The sequence below is a fragment of the Solanum dulcamara genome, chromosome 7, assembly GCF_947179165.1.
Source record: "Solanum dulcamara chromosome 7, daSolDulc1.2, whole genome shotgun sequence".
Taxonomy (NCBI): domain Eukaryota; kingdom Viridiplantae; phylum Streptophyta; class Magnoliopsida; order Solanales; family Solanaceae; genus Solanum; species Solanum dulcamara.
Window position 1 is genome coordinate 8600121 of NC_077243.1, and position 17825 is coordinate 8617945.

Below are 17825 nucleotides of genomic sequence, written 5' to 3' on the forward strand. Positions count from 1 at the left end.
TATTTCTCAAGTTGGCAGGGAGAATATGGTACTTACAAATTCCAATGGATAATTAATAATATTTCTTGACTTTATCTACTTATAGAGCATCCCCTTTTTCATAGGCTGTTAACTCTAATATTATTATATTAACTCTTTTCTCTGCCAAAGTTTCTCATTACTGGTAGACCTCTTCCTCTTATTACTCTCTTTTCAAAACCAAAACCAAGAAGACATGTCGAGGAAAAGTGCATATGACAATTCATGGGCTGATCAATGGGACTATAATAGAGAACCATATACCAAAGATACCAAAAAAGGCCATTTCTCTGGTGCCGGCGCCGAAATGGCAAAGAAAGTGGGAGAAAAAACAAAAGCAGCGGCTTCAACTAGCATGAAGAAGATGAAACAAGGTACTTCCTCGGGATTTCAGTGGATCAAAGACAAGTGCCAAAAAACTGCCCAAAAGAACTGATCATTTTGATATTATTTGTTCAAACGTAACACACGATTACCAAAGATTACTTTATACTGTCATTTCAATTTATTTTTTTCAGTTTCATATATTTGAATCATCTGTACATGGTTGATGATACATACACTTATGTATTGGTGGTCTAAATAAATTTGAGATGATTTATTGTTAACCGAATTTCTTCATTCTTTTTTGATTGGACTAATGACTATTACGAAGGAAGACTGATTCTTCTTCTAGAAAATCAACAATAGGAAGACCAAAAAAAAAAAGAAGAGGGCTAGATCTTATTGTAGGTATGTGTTTAACTTTTTTATATATCTAAGTACATATAATGCTAGCTTAAAGTAATAGGTTCAATTGAAGGTTACAAAAGTTCTTCTTAATCAATTACGTATTTTTTTTTTTTTAGACATCCTTTTATTTTTCTAACAAAAAGCTAATACGTTTCATCAATACGCATGATACTTAAGGTTATTCTGTAGATTTGCTATGTTTCCAAATAGATTTGTCCATCAAGAATCACATTGAAAAGGTTATTTTTTTGATCCACTATGTTCAAATAGATTTGTCTATCAGTAATGGAATTAATCACATTGATTGAAATATTTCAATAATGGATTAGGCGATCAAGCTATATGCACTTGTCTGGTCATGGTTCACATGTTAACCATGCTTCTTGTTTGAACTTCTAGTTTTATCAAGTCATAAAATTTACCTAAATACACAATTTATTTTACCATATTCTTTAAAATTTTCTATCATTTGAAAAAATTACAAAATTCATACTCTCTCCTATTTTCGGATACATCACTTTACGTTTTGGGATATACTCGGATTCCACCAAATTTAAGATTTTTTTGTAATTTAGAAAAAAATAAAAATAAGATGTAATTAACTCTTAACAAATGAAATTTGTGTAATCCTTCCTTTTTATGATTGTTTAGGTCCAAATTGATAAACAGGTAGCAGGTGGGTGCTTAGCGGACCGGATACCACAAGATTGTTAAATGGGCTTTACTCAAACAAATCCATATTATCAAATATTAGGGTATTTTACTTAAATCTCATAGTGAAAAAGTTCAATTATAATTTATCTCGATTTTTTTGGTAATTATCCAAATTTTCTCTTCTTTTTTAAAGATTTTTGATACATACGAATAACGCTGATATATCGTGATTTGATACATAGGTCTTTTTCATGATACATCGCTAGTTGATACAAACCAAACATTGTAATATCAATAAAACTTATGAATCAGCTTATAACACCTAATATATCATGAACACAACAAAAATAGCAGTAAAACTTATGTTTTACTGATACATTTTGTGTTTGGTTTGTATCAACTAGCGATATATCATGAAAAAGACTTATGTATCAAATCGCGATATATCAGTATCATTCTTATGTATCGGAAGAGGGATTTTAATTTTTTTTACAAATGGTAGGAAATTATTAAAAATATAGGAGTATAAGATGTGGAATTTGGTAATTTTTCCCAAATAATTATTATAAGTATCTTAATATGTTGCTTAGTTATAGTTTGTCTAATTACGTTTAATAGTTATAATTTTATTTGCTATGGGTATTTCCATTTGTATATTTCGCTTGTTAATATACAAACAAAGTGAGTATATACAAATTTTGTATTTATACATTTAGAAATTTTTCAGAACTCTGTTTGAATATTTCACTTGTCAATATACAAACAGGGTAAGTATATGCAATTTTGTATTTATACATTTAAGAATTCTTTAGAATTTATACAAATCATATACAAATAAGACAATTATATACAAATTTTGAATTTATATAGTTATGAATTTTTCATAACTTATACAAATCAAATATATCAACAAATCATATACAAATTGTGGATTTATATAATTAGGAACCGAATTATACAAATCAGTTAATGGATCCCGAATTAAATAGCAAAATTAATTAAATTGTACCACATTTAATAATTAACCCAAATTATAACTTAAGTACATAATAACTATTAAATGATCATTTTGCATAATTTTTCCTTTTTACTTTTCAGAATAATAATAATTGAAAATATCCTAACAGTGAAAAACAAACAAAATTAATTAAACAACATTTTAATACATTCATGTATTTAATTTATTATCATAAAATTCCCCCAAAAAAAGAATTATTATTTCGGCCTCTATATCAAGTCAAAATCAAATAATCAAATTAAACAATCAACTATTAAAAAAAAAAAGGTAATGTAGAAGTCTCTTTACATGCCACCGTCCAGTCCATGATTTTTGTGAAAGCTGGAAAGGGATGGCAAACTATGGAGTATTATCTCGAAGCTTCCGTCACGATTTTACTTTATTTGCTCCACGTCCATTAAAGTTACATTATTTTATTTTATTTTCTCTTTATTGAATTTATTTATCTTTTTTTAAAAGAAAAAACATTTTTTTGTACACTCTTTGATTATAATTTTCGTTTCTTCCCATTTCTAGTTTTTTCATGCTAAAGAAAATAAAATACGATTTTCTGTCAAAAAAAATAAATCCCGTTTAAGCATTTTCCATATTCATTTTTTATTGGCCAAATCAATAGGTGACCCTTTAAAGTTGATACAAAATTTTACTTAGACATTTTAATTGAACGATGTTCACTTTAGACACCTTATGTAGGGTTCCGCTATGTCATTTTGACACTTTTTTAACAATCAGCTAAAATTACATAGTATGTGTAACACACTCGCGAATGACGTGACACTATGACTAATTAAAAAAGAACACGTGGCATTTGAGTGCAAAATAATATTTAATAAATACATTATAGGAAAAAAAAAAATTCAGCCACAAATAATTAAAAAAATACCTATTTTTAAACCCCACCCCTCCTTCCTCCTTTCTTCCCAAACTTTCCCGGCGCCTCCATGAACCTCCAATTTCTTCGTTGTTTTTTTTTAATTTTAGGATTTTCATTAGATTTAGATTTTTACTTTTTTTTCATAATTATAATTGTCGGATCTAAAGAAAAGAAAAGAGAAGAAGATGATGGTGGGTGCTATTTTCAAATCTGAAAAAAAATTAAAATTAAAAAATTCTTACGATAATGATAAAATTAGTGGCGATGGTGAGAAGAAAAGAGTGAGAAGAAGAAATAAAGAGAGAAGAAATATAAAATATGAGTGTTGGTTTTCATTTTTTCGGCGAAAAAAATGGAGGGAGGTGATGGTAGATTTAGAAAAGCAATATAATGAAAAAGAAAAAAAATGGCTTAAAAATGGATTTGAATAAAAAATTCAACCTCCATTAAAGGAATTTAAATTTGAAAAAATGGTGGGAGATGGTGACTTGAGAAATAGAGAATAAGAAGAGAAAATAAAATAAAAAATGGCTAAATAAAACCTTTCACATGTTATTGTTGAGTGTATCATACTCACTTTGTCATATCAGCAAAAAGTGTCAAAATGATATAACAAAACTCTACCTACGATGTTAAAGTGAACATCGTCCACTTAAAATATCTAAGTAAAATTTAATATCAATTTTAAAGAGTCATCAATGAATTTAACCTTTTTTATTTGGAAGCAGTTAATCTTCTAAGTAATATAAAAGTATATACTTACCATAAAAAAAATCATAATAAAGATATGATCATAGTATCATTCGGAATACCATAAGATGACATAATTAGATTACCTAAATTATTTATTACTTAAATTAGCTTTGATATTGATGCTACTCACGTGTCCACCTACCAAATCGATTTATTTAATTTGGTGTCATAGAGAGCACATAATTACAGGGTGTTACTTAGAATATTTTCTTCACGTGGTAGTTGGTACATACGTCTTTATTACTGTCAATCATCTCAGACGATACCACAGGCCACATAAATTGAGTTATATAAAGACAAGAACCACAATAGGCCCCGTTTGCTTTTATTATTAAAATATTTGAATCTAAACACGTATGTAAATCATTGAAATGTTATTTTTAGATTTGATAAAAAAATTATTATTTGATAAAAGAAATTGAAACACATATGTTTGCTGGTGATGGTGAAAATAATTTATAGTGGTGACGATAATGATAATGATTGGTGTTAGTGGCTAGTAACAGTGATAGTAGAGATGGTTGGTGTTGTAATTATTGTCATGATGATGACGATTGAAAGGGATATTGATGGTTATTGTAATGGTGAAGTTGATTGATATTTATTGTTGATAGTGCTGATAGTAATTGTTGAAGAATGTGTGGCGTTTGATGATGTATTGACATGATATATAGTTAGTGATGATAATAATTATGATGGTGAAGGTGGTTAATAGTATGGATTGACCACAATAATGATGCCTGAAAAATGTATAGTGTCGAATGATGTATAAGTGGTAGTTGGTTGCTATGTTAGTTGTGATGGTGGAGTTAATTGGTAGTAGTTGGGAACTGATCGCATTTGTGGTAGTGATTGATAGTGGTGTGGTGGAGGTGGTGGCAACAATAATAACAGTGACGACGGTGATACTAGCAATGGGTAAAATTATAATGATACAGATGGTAGATGTGGTAGCGGCTAGCAATAGTGATTCCTAATGATGGTGATTGTTAGTGGTGATTCTGATAACAAAATAATTTGTGTGATAGTAATAATGGTTGACAATAATAATGATAGAAACTAGTGATTGTTGATAGACCGGTGGTGAATGTTATTCATATATTTCTTAATGATATTAAGACTTAAATCTCAAAATTCTAACTATTAAGACTTATTCAAATCAATTAAGTGTTTAATATTGATAAAAATAAATATATTAATAGCTTAAGGCATGAACCAATCAGATTCACACCACCATCATGTATAATGCAAATAAATAAATAAGGCCTGAGACTGAGAGTCACATCCAAATGATTATGATCTGTGAAGCTAGTAATTAGAGATGGAGTTAAAGATTTTTAATTTATAAATCTATTTCTATTATATATGTAAAAGATTTTGCTGATTATTCATTAACTTCTTTTTAAAACTGAAAGAAGAAGATTTTCGAAAGGAAAGCAAATCAGCAAGATCACCACAAAGATAATTGAGATTATATTATATCTAAAAGTAAGCATTATTAAGTTAATAAGATAAGAGGAAAAGGAGAACAAGATAATGACAAAATTCAACAAGATATCACTGATAATATAACCACTATTACGAAATAAGACTAAACAAAAGACATAAGCATGAGTATACATTTTTTCCCTTTCCAAATCAATCTAACAGCTCCATTATATTGAAATAAAAATTTAATTAGGAGATGATATGTGAATTACAATGAACTTCTATATCAATTCTATTTTCATAGTGTTTATTAACCAAATACTTCTTTTTTACAATTGATTTTCTACATAAGCATCTGACATAATTTTTTAGTCATCAATTACTTGGTTGAATGATTAAAAGATGGAGCTTAAACCTATATATGTTGATGATAAATATTTATAAGATGGAGAGACGAGATTGAGATGGTTCAAGCATAAGAAAAAAAGAGGTACATATGTCTTAGTGCAAAAGTGTGAGAGACTGACTATGAATGATTTCAAGAGAGTTAGAGGTAAATCAATAAAATATTGAAGGAGGTGATTAGATAGGTATATCGCAGTTTCAGCTTACGTTATTTCGATATTATTATTTTTAATTGTATATATAGTACATGTTGAACATTTTTCGACTTCTTCATATGATTACTAATTCATATTTTGAATTTTCTTAACGAAAATTCAGGATCTTTCACGGCTTACCAAAAACATGACTTTGAACAAGAGGTTATGGAGGGAACATATTAAGTAGAATGGTAGTACGTAGTAGTTATAGTATTGCTCCAATAGTTTCTTATACTTTAGTTTATGTTACTACTCGTTGTTTTTTGTACTTTGACTATTATTTTATTTTATTGTAGTTACTGCTCTATTGTTATTTGTGTTAAAAATTTTACGGAAAATATCTTGTCATAACAAACACTAAAACTTCATCATGAACATGTATACTTTATCACGAACACTTGTAAGGAATTCACATAGCTTGATGCGTGCTTCTGTTACTATCCTTAAGGATATTTCACCCAATATGGATATATCCCCCGAATTCAACAAGCTCTTCTAATATAAAATTAAGAGCCAAAATCTGACAAAGATTCAATCAAAGAATACCCACTGACACAATATATTTTATAAAGAAGGAATGTATATATCCATTCTCTCATTCCCTCTGATGAGAGGACTTCTAGAATATATATCTCTATTCCTTCACCTCATCAGAATGGCATAAAAAGATTAAAGAATACCATATTTGTAATTAGAAGAACAACGGTCACAATGATAATTTAATCACTATAACCGCTCCAACAATAAAAGGAATAATGACTAATCAAAGCTAATTAAGGATGGGTTATGATTTGTAGTAATGACTATTAATCATATACAGTAAAGGAGTAATAATATGGCAGTGAAGAATTACTACCATTAAGACTATCCAAAACCATATCAAATATCACAAATGTAAAGTTAGATATCAAAAATAATAATTTATTTTGAGATACTTAAAATTATATTTCCAAAAATTTGTTGTTTTGCTACTATAATTCTATTTTTCTAAATTATTTTTAATAATTCTTTCTTGAATCAAGAATCTATCAAAAATATATTTAAGGTAAAAAAATAATATTAGCGTATTTTCTATCGACGATATTATACTGCCTATCCGTGCACAGAAGACAGGGAGAGTGTACATGCGCGTGTGAGCGCAGCGAGTGACCGGGTTACGAGAAGCAACGTGGACCCTACCTAGTTTTTTTTTTTCTAGGAATTATTTAGCTATAAAGTAGGAATCTGCACTACATTTTTCAACTCATATCTAAAGCAGAAAATTGTGAAGTGAAGTGATCAAGTTGGAGAGGCATGGCAATTCCTAATATACGGATCCCTTGTCGGCAGTTATTCATCGACGGTGAATGGAGAGAGCCCGTCAAGAAGAACAGGTTACCCGTCATCAATCCGGCCACTGAAGAAATTATCGGTACTTGAAATTTTATACGTTTAATTTCAAAGATCTATTGGAGCATCCAAAATATCCTTCTAAGCCGTTTTGACAAGTTTTCAAAGAACATTTTGAGAAATTATTTTAGAAATTGTGAAGATTTGTGACTATGTTATGGGTAGATGTAGAATAACCCTCAAATGATCCGATTGTATTTTATTTTATCTTATTGAATTTTCAGGGTATATTCCGGCAGCTACAGCGGAGGATGTAGATATGGCCGTCAAAGCTGCACGGAGTGCGCTTCGTCGAGATGACTGGGGTTCTACAACTGGAGCACAGCGTGCCAAGTATCTTCGTGCTATTGCTGCTAAGGTTGGTGTGTTCAGTTTGGTAATTTTTCCATATCGTTATTAGGTGGAGCACCTAGTAGGTTTGACTTTCTGGGTATGTTGTAGTGTACTAACAGCTGCTGCATTATATATAGATAGCATTTATCTTGATTCTTGGTGTTTGAGCGTCAGCCCGATATATTGATATGACTATTCATGATTATTCTTTTAAGCTTTAAATGATTCAGTTGCTATTGCTTATATTTACTGTAGGTATTGGAGAAAAGGCCTGAACTAGCTACACTTGAGACGATTGATAATGGAAAACCCTGGTTCGAGGCTGCCTCTGATATAGTACGTTCTTGCTTAATTGGATAAACATAGTTCTATTTGTTGCAAAATACTTCATTTTACTTATGTGCTCTTTCTTATCTTCCAGGATGATGTAGTAGCGTGTTTTGAGTACTATGCAGATCTCGCTGAAGCTTTAGATTCAAAAAAGAAGACTGAAGTTAAACTTCACTTGGATTCATTCAAGACCCATGTTTTAAAAGAACCTCTTGGTGTTGTGGGGTTGATTACTCCATGGTACACTACTTACCATTAATGATTTATGCTCTTGTTATCTCTTTCAACCCACTTCAAAATATGGTATTCTTCTTTTTCCAACCAAGATGATATTATTTATAGGCGACCAACTTCTGCATTGTACATACAGTTACTGTAAATGTGGCTGCTATTTTTGTTATGAGCTTTTTAGAAAAATGAAAAGACTGTTCTAATGAGCCAAACTTTGAGCTTTGTGATTAATTAAGATAGCCTCTTGAACTCCCAAAAGTTAGAGAAACGAAAATATTTTGCAAGTATAGTACATTAAACTAGTTATCGACTAGTTCACCAGTGTCTTTAATTGACAAATTTGGATGCCATCCTAACACGAACGCCGGGAATGAAAATCAGGTGGACTTGTGAGAACCATATTTATTGGATTGTGACAACATACACATTTCAAGTTCTTCAAAAGGTGAAATGCCATTGAGATGAAAGTTTTAGGAATGCTGATTTCTAGGAATCTAAATTATTTAGATGCCTTCAAAATGACCAGAGAAATTAGATGAAAAGTAGGAGGAGATTCGAGGGGATATAGGAAAGTGTAGAGTTCCTCCTGAATATTATTTGTTTATTGACCTCAAACAACTTGCATATTCAAGGCAAACAGGTATGCTCGTGGAAGTCAAGAGGGGTGTTGACAAACCGGGTGTAGGGGACAGCCTTCAAGAGAATCTCTTTTTCTCTTTTCTTATTTTTACCATTCACTCTGGTAAGAGGACAAACTGCTGCATTTGCATTTTTAAAGATTCCTAAAAAGCTTTAACTTTTTTGTTTATGAGTTAGGGAGAGTGGAAATTAATCTTTTGGAGCATTGTGAATTTCATTGGATTTTTCGTGTTTCGCATGAGAAAAGATTTAGGCGGTTGATTTATGAGCTTTTGTTTCATATTGAAGGAATTATCCTCTTTTGATGACCACATGGAAAGTCGCCCCTGCCCTAGCTGCTGGTTGTGCAGCAGTACTTAAGCCATCAGAACTAGCATCTATGTGAGTCCTTATCTTTTTTTTTTTTTTTTTCATTATCCATATTAATGGTCCATATCGTTTACATCTTTACTCTTCTTTTCAACTTCAGTACCTCTTTGGAGTTGGGTGAAATCTGTAGAGAGGTGGGTCTTCCTCCTGGTGCCCTTAACATACTAACGGGATTGGGACATGAAGCTGGCTCTCCGTTGGTATCACATCCTGATGTTGATAAGGTTTGCTTTGTTTCTTTAGGTGTATCTGTGCTTGCCTTTAGTACTGTGTAATTTCATGTGATGAATGCATTTTACTTCTTTGGGTGAGCAGATTGCATTTACAGGAAGTGGCCCAACAGGAGTCAAGATCATGACCGCTGCAGCTCAACTTGTTAAAGTATGTTCACATCTGAATAATCATTTAGGTTCCTATTGGTAAAACTGATATGCTGGTGGATTCAGCACACTAAGCCTCTGCATGTCATTTTCAGCCAGTTACTCTTGAGCTTGGTGGAAAAAGTCCAATAGTTGTGTTTGATGACATTCATGACCTTGATATAGGTTTGCTCTTTTAGTCCATCTATGACAACTCCCTTCTAATGTATATTATCTATTCCTGACATATGTGGAGTTTCCTATTACATACTCAACAAATTGATAATTTTGGAAAAGGAGGAACTTCATCATTTCAATGTTCTTATATTTCGGAGGAACATTATCAATATATAAAAAAGAAGGAAAAGAAAGAACAGGGAAAAGCCAGCTATTGAATTTAACAGGTGACTAGCACATTACAAATCGATGCTCTAACCTCTTAAGTTATGTGTAAATGAGTAATAATTGCCTAAACTGTTGGAATAGGAGTCTTAATACTACTTTCTATGTCCTCATGCATTTCATAGTCACCTTTGCACTGCATTTTGGAAATTAATATAGCTCTTGAATTTAAGTGTCCTCATTGTCTATGCAGCTGTTGAGTGGACTCTTTTTGGCTGCTTTTGGACAAATGGTCAAATTTGCAGTGCAACATCACGTCTTATAATACAGGTAACTAGCTTAATATTGGAGAAGGCCCATGTATTTAGTTAGTTTTCAGTTTTATGGCTATCTTGGTTCTATGACTCCACACTGTTTACCATTATCTGGAAAATACTGAATATACTATTGGCAACCAGCATTTCCTTAAGAATACAAGATGATTGTGGGGGTAATGAGTATCTCAAGGAACAGATAGTTTTTCTCGTAACACTAAATCGGGGTCGCTCTATTTTTTTCTGGTTGTTTGTAATGAAGTTTCTTCAGGTTTATGATTATGTGAAACTCGCTTGCTGCTTAGTTGGGTAGTTCTCTGATGGTACCTGAGCCAAACATAATATCAATTTGTGAAACTTCTATGCATATTATCTCTATTTGAAGGCTCAAGGTCGGTTATGATGATGCCATAATACTTCATGTTAGTGATGAAATAGCTAAATAGTTCATTGTGTGCACACTTCTTATATCATTTTCAAGTTTTCTTTCACAGTGTTACAGGAACATCACTGCAAACCTTTTCGTCATATTGAGGGAGGGTCGTGTTGAGGAAAGACACTCTTATGTCTTACTTGGATTTAGATGACTGCTTGATTCGTGGAATCATTTAGTTTACTTTATTGTTGTCAGACAAGATTTCACAATATGTGGAGAGCCATTCCCGATAGTGTGGAGTGAGAATTTTTCTAATTTCTTTGAATAGAAGAGGCTCAAATAACAAAAGAAAGATACATCTGCCTTGGATTTAATTGGTTACTAAGAGAAGAATTAAGATAAGTGGTGCCAAGAAAATGGATCAACTAATTCCTTATCTCTTTACCCTTAAGAATACGATGAGCGACCTACTTAATTCAGTTCTGGGAAACAGTGAGTGTCCTACCAGAGTTCTTGAAAGTTGAAACAGAAAGGTGATTATCCTAATTCCTAATGGCTGACTGAGCACAATATGCATCTAACACTATACCTCGATAAACCAGACAATACTTTATCAAAGAAAATACTTAAAACATCCTGCTTCCTTTTACCTACGCTACAAGATTAGATTGTGAAATTCGGTCCCCATCTGGACATTGATTGGTTTGACATTAGAAAATGTAAATTTTCTTAACTGAAAACAAAGGGCTCTGTAACAGATAAATGTTAGAATTCAGAAATTTCCCAGGAAAAAAATAAGAAGAAAGAAAATGAAAAGCAAGGTCTTTTCTGCTCAATTAACTTAACAAGAGACATGGTCTTAGCAGAAGGCTTTTTGGTTCTTAAATAGTAAGTAGATCAGTTTCAGTTGGCCATTTTAAGAAGAGAGTAGGATGATCTACTCATAGAGAGGATGAAACTCCCTAGTTTTTTTTTTTATTATTATTATTATTTTTTTTAAATGCCACCTTATCATAACATCCTTGCATATAGTTGTAACTGCTTTGCTATTCATTGTCATGTTTCTACCCACCACCTATTTTTTCGTTTTATTACTGCTTTGATTTGCTTGAGGTGAGGGTCTTTCGGAAACAACCTTCTACTTTGGAGAGGTAGTGGGAAGGATTGCGTACACTCTACCCTCCCCAGACCCCACTTTGTGAGATTTCACTGGATATGTTGTTATTGTTGTCGCCACCGTATCATAACACTGAAAACAATACAATTACAAAGTCCCTTTGATATATCCTTTAATGCTATCGCCCTTTCTAATATTGTCAAACACTAGAGCTCTTTGTGAAACCAAATTATGAATTTGCAGGAAACAATTGCTCCACAATTTTTGGCCAGGCTTCTTGAGTGGACAAAAAACATCAAAATCTCAGATCCCTTGGAAGAAGACTGCAAGCTTGGTCCTGTCATTAGTCGTGGGCAGGTAAAGAAATTATGGCATTAAACTAGTAGAAGATGCTGCCTGCTTTAACTGTATTACAAAGTGCTTCTTGGAGACAATGTTGTATGTTGCCTTAAATAGATGCAACTGTAGCTCATGAAGCGAATGATTCATGGGCAAAATTTATGTTTATTCCCTGCTTAAAGCAACTTATGTGCGGAAGTGTCCGCTGGATTAGATATAGTGAACAGGATAAGTTTGGGGGATATGGAACATAAAGTCATACCAGGCTGAAACTGAAGAGGCTCGTGGATTAGTGGTAAAGAAATTAGACTGGAAGGTGAACAATGAAAGAACCATCTAGATGCTGCATCATGGATGACTATGAAAGTGGATTGGTATCTAGTGATGACACAAGTTATGGACTCTCTTTTGACCTATAACCAGTGTAAACTCTAAAAGTAGATAGGTCGTTCAACCACATGCTAAATTCAGGCAAACTCAAGACTACCATGGTCCATGGACTATGGTATATAGCACCTGAATAGGTTTAGCAGTCTATGCATTTTCTTCTAGCTTGTGTACACTCTTTTGGAAATTAATTACACTTTGGATTGACCTTGACCCTGCTATATGAGCTTTCTCTGATGGAGTGGTATTTTATAATCAAAACACATGCTGTCAGATTTCTTTCTGTATGTGATGCATGACCCCCCCCCCCCCCCTCTCCATACGTTAGATATGACACTTGAGACTAACTCAATTGCAAAAGCTATCTCAAGAGGTGAGTATTGACCAAGTCCATATAAGTAGAGCACCATTTCATTCCCTAACCAATGTAGGACTTAATGCACTCTAAACACCCCCTTTCACGCCCATACCCAATTAGAGTTTGGACTGGAAGCCTAAACGGGGATAGACCCGTCTCTGATACTGTGTAAAGATATGATACCCTCGCCTAACTCAACCCCAAAAGCTAGCTCCATGAGGGGAGGATTGCCCAAGTCCATATAAGCAAACCACAAGTTTATTCCCCAACCAATGTGGTACTCTAACTCACTCTAACAAAAGGATCGGAGCAGGGAGGATAGATCTCAAGAAAAGAATGAAATAATGGTGACTGCTCTTGGAAATTTGTCCAGTTAACACGAAGCATGGATTTGTACTTGCAATAAATTTAAACCGTTCTCCACAACCATGTGTATAGTTTGGTCGATAGATATATCCGAGATTTTATAGAGGCTATTTCACTGCATGAAAAAGGAAGGAAATAAAGAAGGTTAAAAGGAAGTATTTATGGATGGTCAAGTGCTGTTTAGAGGATTTCACAACAGTACTTAACAATTGAAAAGCCACCATGTTCATTTCTTCTCTTGAGTTCACTTGGAAAAATCATGAAGTAGTAGTCCCCTTCCACAGGGATGATTTGACCAGTTAGACCTCCCCCCAAGATAAACACATACTGACCGAGTACTTGATCAAGACAATAGAACAGGATAGCTCTTGCCAGTCATTTCCTTGCAAGGTCAGCAAAGATGTGCCTCAAACTACTACTTTTATACATCAGCTGATTTGGGAGATCATTGGGAATATACTTCTTTACTATAACCAGTTCTCAACTTGGGGAATGAAAGATTTGGGGAGGGGGGGGGGGATACGTTTCCATTGCATTATGGCTCTTGTTCATGTTTAGTACCTTCATATATTTGCATGTCTCTCGTCATCAAGGAGAATCATAGTAAAACTAAATATACATGTAATTTAAAAAGTTATCTATGTGGTGGCTGTTTAAACAATTTGCAGTTTGAAAATTGTGAAATAGCTATCCCATGGTCTTTTCTCTGGTGTAATATCACTAGTTGTGCTGCAGAAGCGAAAAAATAACCAGTCTGCATGGATGATGTTGCAAAAATAGCCGTTGAAATGGGTTGGTTTTGACATAGTTTCACAAGGTCAAGAAATTTGCTCTTAAGAGGACAATGTACGAATTTAAGAAGCATATCTCTGATGAAAAATAAACAAATTCTTAAAGATTTTACTTGTACTGGTGAGATAATCTTCTGGCTGAAACTTTGTTGTTTGCTACTCCTTGATTCAGTGATCATATTTAAATGCTGCAAGAACATAAAGTGTTCTTGTTTAATGTCACCTTTAGTTTATCTTGTTAATTTCACCTGTAATTTATCAAAATGCAAGGGAGTCAGTCTGAGAAATTACAAATTCTTCCTCTTTAAACTTTTGTAGCTAATACTGTTAATTTGAAGTTCAATTCACACCCTTGTTGCTTAATCCTATTCATACCAAATAAATCTGATTAGTTCTGTCCATAATTGCACAACTTTGGGTTAGAAACTTAGATGTTTGGTGTATATCCCATCTAAAGTTCACGCAACATTAGAAAGTAATTGAGTACCAGTATACCACCAATATTAATGGTGTTCAATGCTGTATAATATTCATCTGCTTTCCCTAGTTAGTCAATGTTTTATTATTAAAGAACTATTGATGTGAGATATCATTTCTTTCAGAACTATTAGAACTTAATCTTTGATGTAATACAGAGAATTCATGTTCCTTGCTAAAAATAAAGTGATAATATCCATGTATTTCGAAAATTCAATTGGTCGTCTTGTCCAAAATATTGTCAATTAAACATTTGCTAAGTGAAGAGGATTTTCTTTAACACCACCCTGAAGTAAATAGGAGGTTGACTTTAATCTTAAAAGGAATTTGAGGAGAAATCATGATACAATCGATGTGGAAAGGTCTGTGTAGTTATTGTGAAAAAGCTTAAAATTAGGGCAAGAAATTATCATAATTCACATCAGTTTAGAATTCTTTGAAGATACTGGAACTTTCTTATCACTGCGCAAAGCAATAACATTTAAAAATGACATGGATATTGGCTTTCAATTTGTGTCTAGTTTGTTTCTTTTCTTGTTTTCTCATTCATGACGTGCATATCATGTTTATCTGCTGGTGTCTTTTTCCTTCTAAGCAGACTTATGGACAATTCTTATGTGTTGACTGTTTGTTTTACCTTTCAGTATGAGAAGGTCTTGAAGATCATCTCTACAGCCAAAAATGAAGGTGCAACCATTTTTTATGGTGGCGACCGTCCTGAGGTAAGAAACACTTCTGGGTGAAAGTATGCAGGTGTTGTATTTACCAATATGTTGGAACGTGACTTGATTCTACACTGGATTTCAGCACTTAAAGAAAGGATATTACATTCAACCAACAATCATAACTGATGTTGATACATCCATGGAAATCTGGAAAGAGGAGGTATTTGGACCTGTTCTTTGTGTCAAAACATTTAAAACTGAAGAGGAAGCCATTGAACTAGCAAATGATACCAAGTGAGTTGGCTAGACTTGAGATATATAATTCTATTATTTCACAACACTCCTTTTCCTTATTTACACTTTTTTGGTTGTTAGGTATGGTTTGGGTGCTGCTATTTTGTCAAAAGATCTTGAAAGATGTGAACGTTTCACAAAGGTGAGAGTAGTTCCTCAATTGCTGAAAACATCTTTCATCCATACCAAAAGGCACTGCTTCTGTAAAATCAGGGATGACCTCTTATTAATTGGACTTTTGCAGGCTTTTCAGTCAGGGATTGTCTGGATCAACTGCTCGCAGCCATGCTTTTGGCAACCACCTTGGGGGGGTAAAAAGCGTAGTGGTTTTGGACGCGAACTTGGAGAATGGTAAGCACTCATTGGTTGATTTTTGTTACTCATCTTGAATAGCAATGACCTCACTTTCCCTTCATCCAGCTTGTTTCTTTTCTGCTGCTTAAAATTCTTTCTGGAATTAGCTATGTTGTAGAAAAGCAACCCAGTATGAAGGGAAAACTGTGGTGATAGTATTACCACACTTAAGATGGGGAATCTGGCAAGTTGTACAGCTTATAAGTGATATTTTGCTCTTTCTTCTTTCTCGCAGGAGTCTCGAAAACTACCTAAACATTAAGCAGGTGACTCAGTATGTGACTCCTGACGAACCATGGGCTTTTTACAAGTCTCCTTCAAAGCTGTGAAACTTTTTAAGTGGTCAAGGATTATGAGAATGATGACGAAGCATAGATGAAACTTGTTCTGATGTAGAATTAGCGTTGGGGGTAATTATCAAGTCTAATAAATTTGTTTGAAGGGACAAAATGTGGACAACATTTTTAACTGATATTGCGTTCCTCTTCTGTTTATTGTTTCTTTAAAGAGCAAAGTGCGGATCTTGGATTCATCATATAAACTAGTACATCCATTCACTAATTGCGCGTTACTTGCAACATTTCATGGTAGAAAGGTTTAGAAAGTAATATAAACTACATCAATTCATCTAATGCAATTGATGGAAAGTTGGATAAAAGTGACTTAATGATATGGATTAATCCAAGATTTTGTGAGTTTCCCTTTTGGGTTAGTAGGACGTGAAAAGTGTTAACCCACCAAAAATGATTGGAAATTATATGCAAGCTAACTTACACGGTTGTATTTAATATATACATTTTTCCATCACAATTCACAAGTGAATGATGACCAATGATAGATTACTATGTTCCGTTGGATGTTATTAATTAGAAAGAAAAAAAAAGAGGAGTTAAAAGCAAAAAAATTAAATGGGGTAATAACCATGAAGCTTGAAAATAACTTATTTGAAGTTGCAAAGTATAAACTAATATTAATCACTAGTGGACCTTTTCCCTTTTAGCTTTTATTTTTCCTATTCATTATCTATTTGTTAATTTACTATTGGCCGAATCCATCGGTGACCCCCTAAAGTTGGCATCAACTTTCACTTAGACACCTCAACTAAGCTTTGTTCATTTTAGACACCTTATGTCAGGTCCAAATGTGTCATTTTGACACTTTTCGCTGATTTGGCACATGATGTGTATTGCACGGATATCTGAGCGCGCGAAAAGGATTTTTTGTATAATATATTTTTTTCCCTTCTTCTTCTTCTTCTTCACTTTTTCTCTCTTCCATCAACTACACCTTCCACCACCACACATCCACCATTTATCGTCATCCACCCCTCTTTATTACCACCGGAATCAGTGGCGGACCCAGGATTTTTAATAAGGGGGTTCAAAATCTGAAAAAGTAGACACACGAACTAGCCGAAGGGGGTTCGACATCTACTATTTATACATAAAAAAATATTTTAACCATGTATAAATAGTATAATTTTTCGCTCCGCCCCTGACCGGAACCATCCATCTCCTTCATTTACTTTTTTCTCCACCAAGAACCACCAAATTTCCACTCTTTCAATTGTAACAATAATTCAAAAAAATTAAATCTGGATCTAAAATAATTTTCAATGAAACCTCATTTTCATATATCCACAACTTGAAAATTCTTATTGAATAAAAGCTATGTAATTAATTTTATTAAGTAAGGATCGGGAGAGTGTGAAGTTGACTGAAAAAAAAGTTGGAAGATTGTGAATGAGTTGTGCTTCGAATCTGCGAAGAAAGGAGCATTTTTGTTAAGATCCGGAGAATTCTCATCTTCAAGAAGACGTTTCTATGCCTATTTTTCGTCTTTGCCCTTGAATCTTTTCAAAAGTAAAGTTTCTCAAAAAAAAGTTAAAAAAAATATTGAGTGCTAAATTTTGTTTG

At 33.1% G+C, this 17825-nt stretch overlaps 1 protein-coding gene across 1 annotated transcript; it reads left to right on the forward strand.

The window, feature by feature from the left end:
• The first annotated feature begins 7286 nt into the window (after positions 1 to 7286).
• LOC129896902 (aminoaldehyde dehydrogenase 2) lies at positions 7287 to 16470 on the forward strand. The gene is made up of 15 exons (XM_055972892.1): positions 7287 to 7490; positions 7693 to 7826; positions 8057 to 8137; positions 8223 to 8371; positions 9290 to 9382; positions 9471 to 9594; positions 9686 to 9751; positions 9846 to 9915; positions 10325 to 10401; positions 12122 to 12235; positions 15241 to 15318; positions 15404 to 15555; positions 15637 to 15697; positions 15800 to 15906; positions 16145 to 16470. Exons 1-15 carry the CDS (start codon positions 7373 to 7375, stop codon positions 16236 to 16238), a joined length of 1518 nt encoding a protein of 505 aa, XP_055828867.1. The 5' UTR covers positions 7287 to 7372; the 3' UTR covers positions 16239 to 16470.
• The last annotated feature ends 1355 nt before the right edge of the window (positions 16471 to 17825 follow it).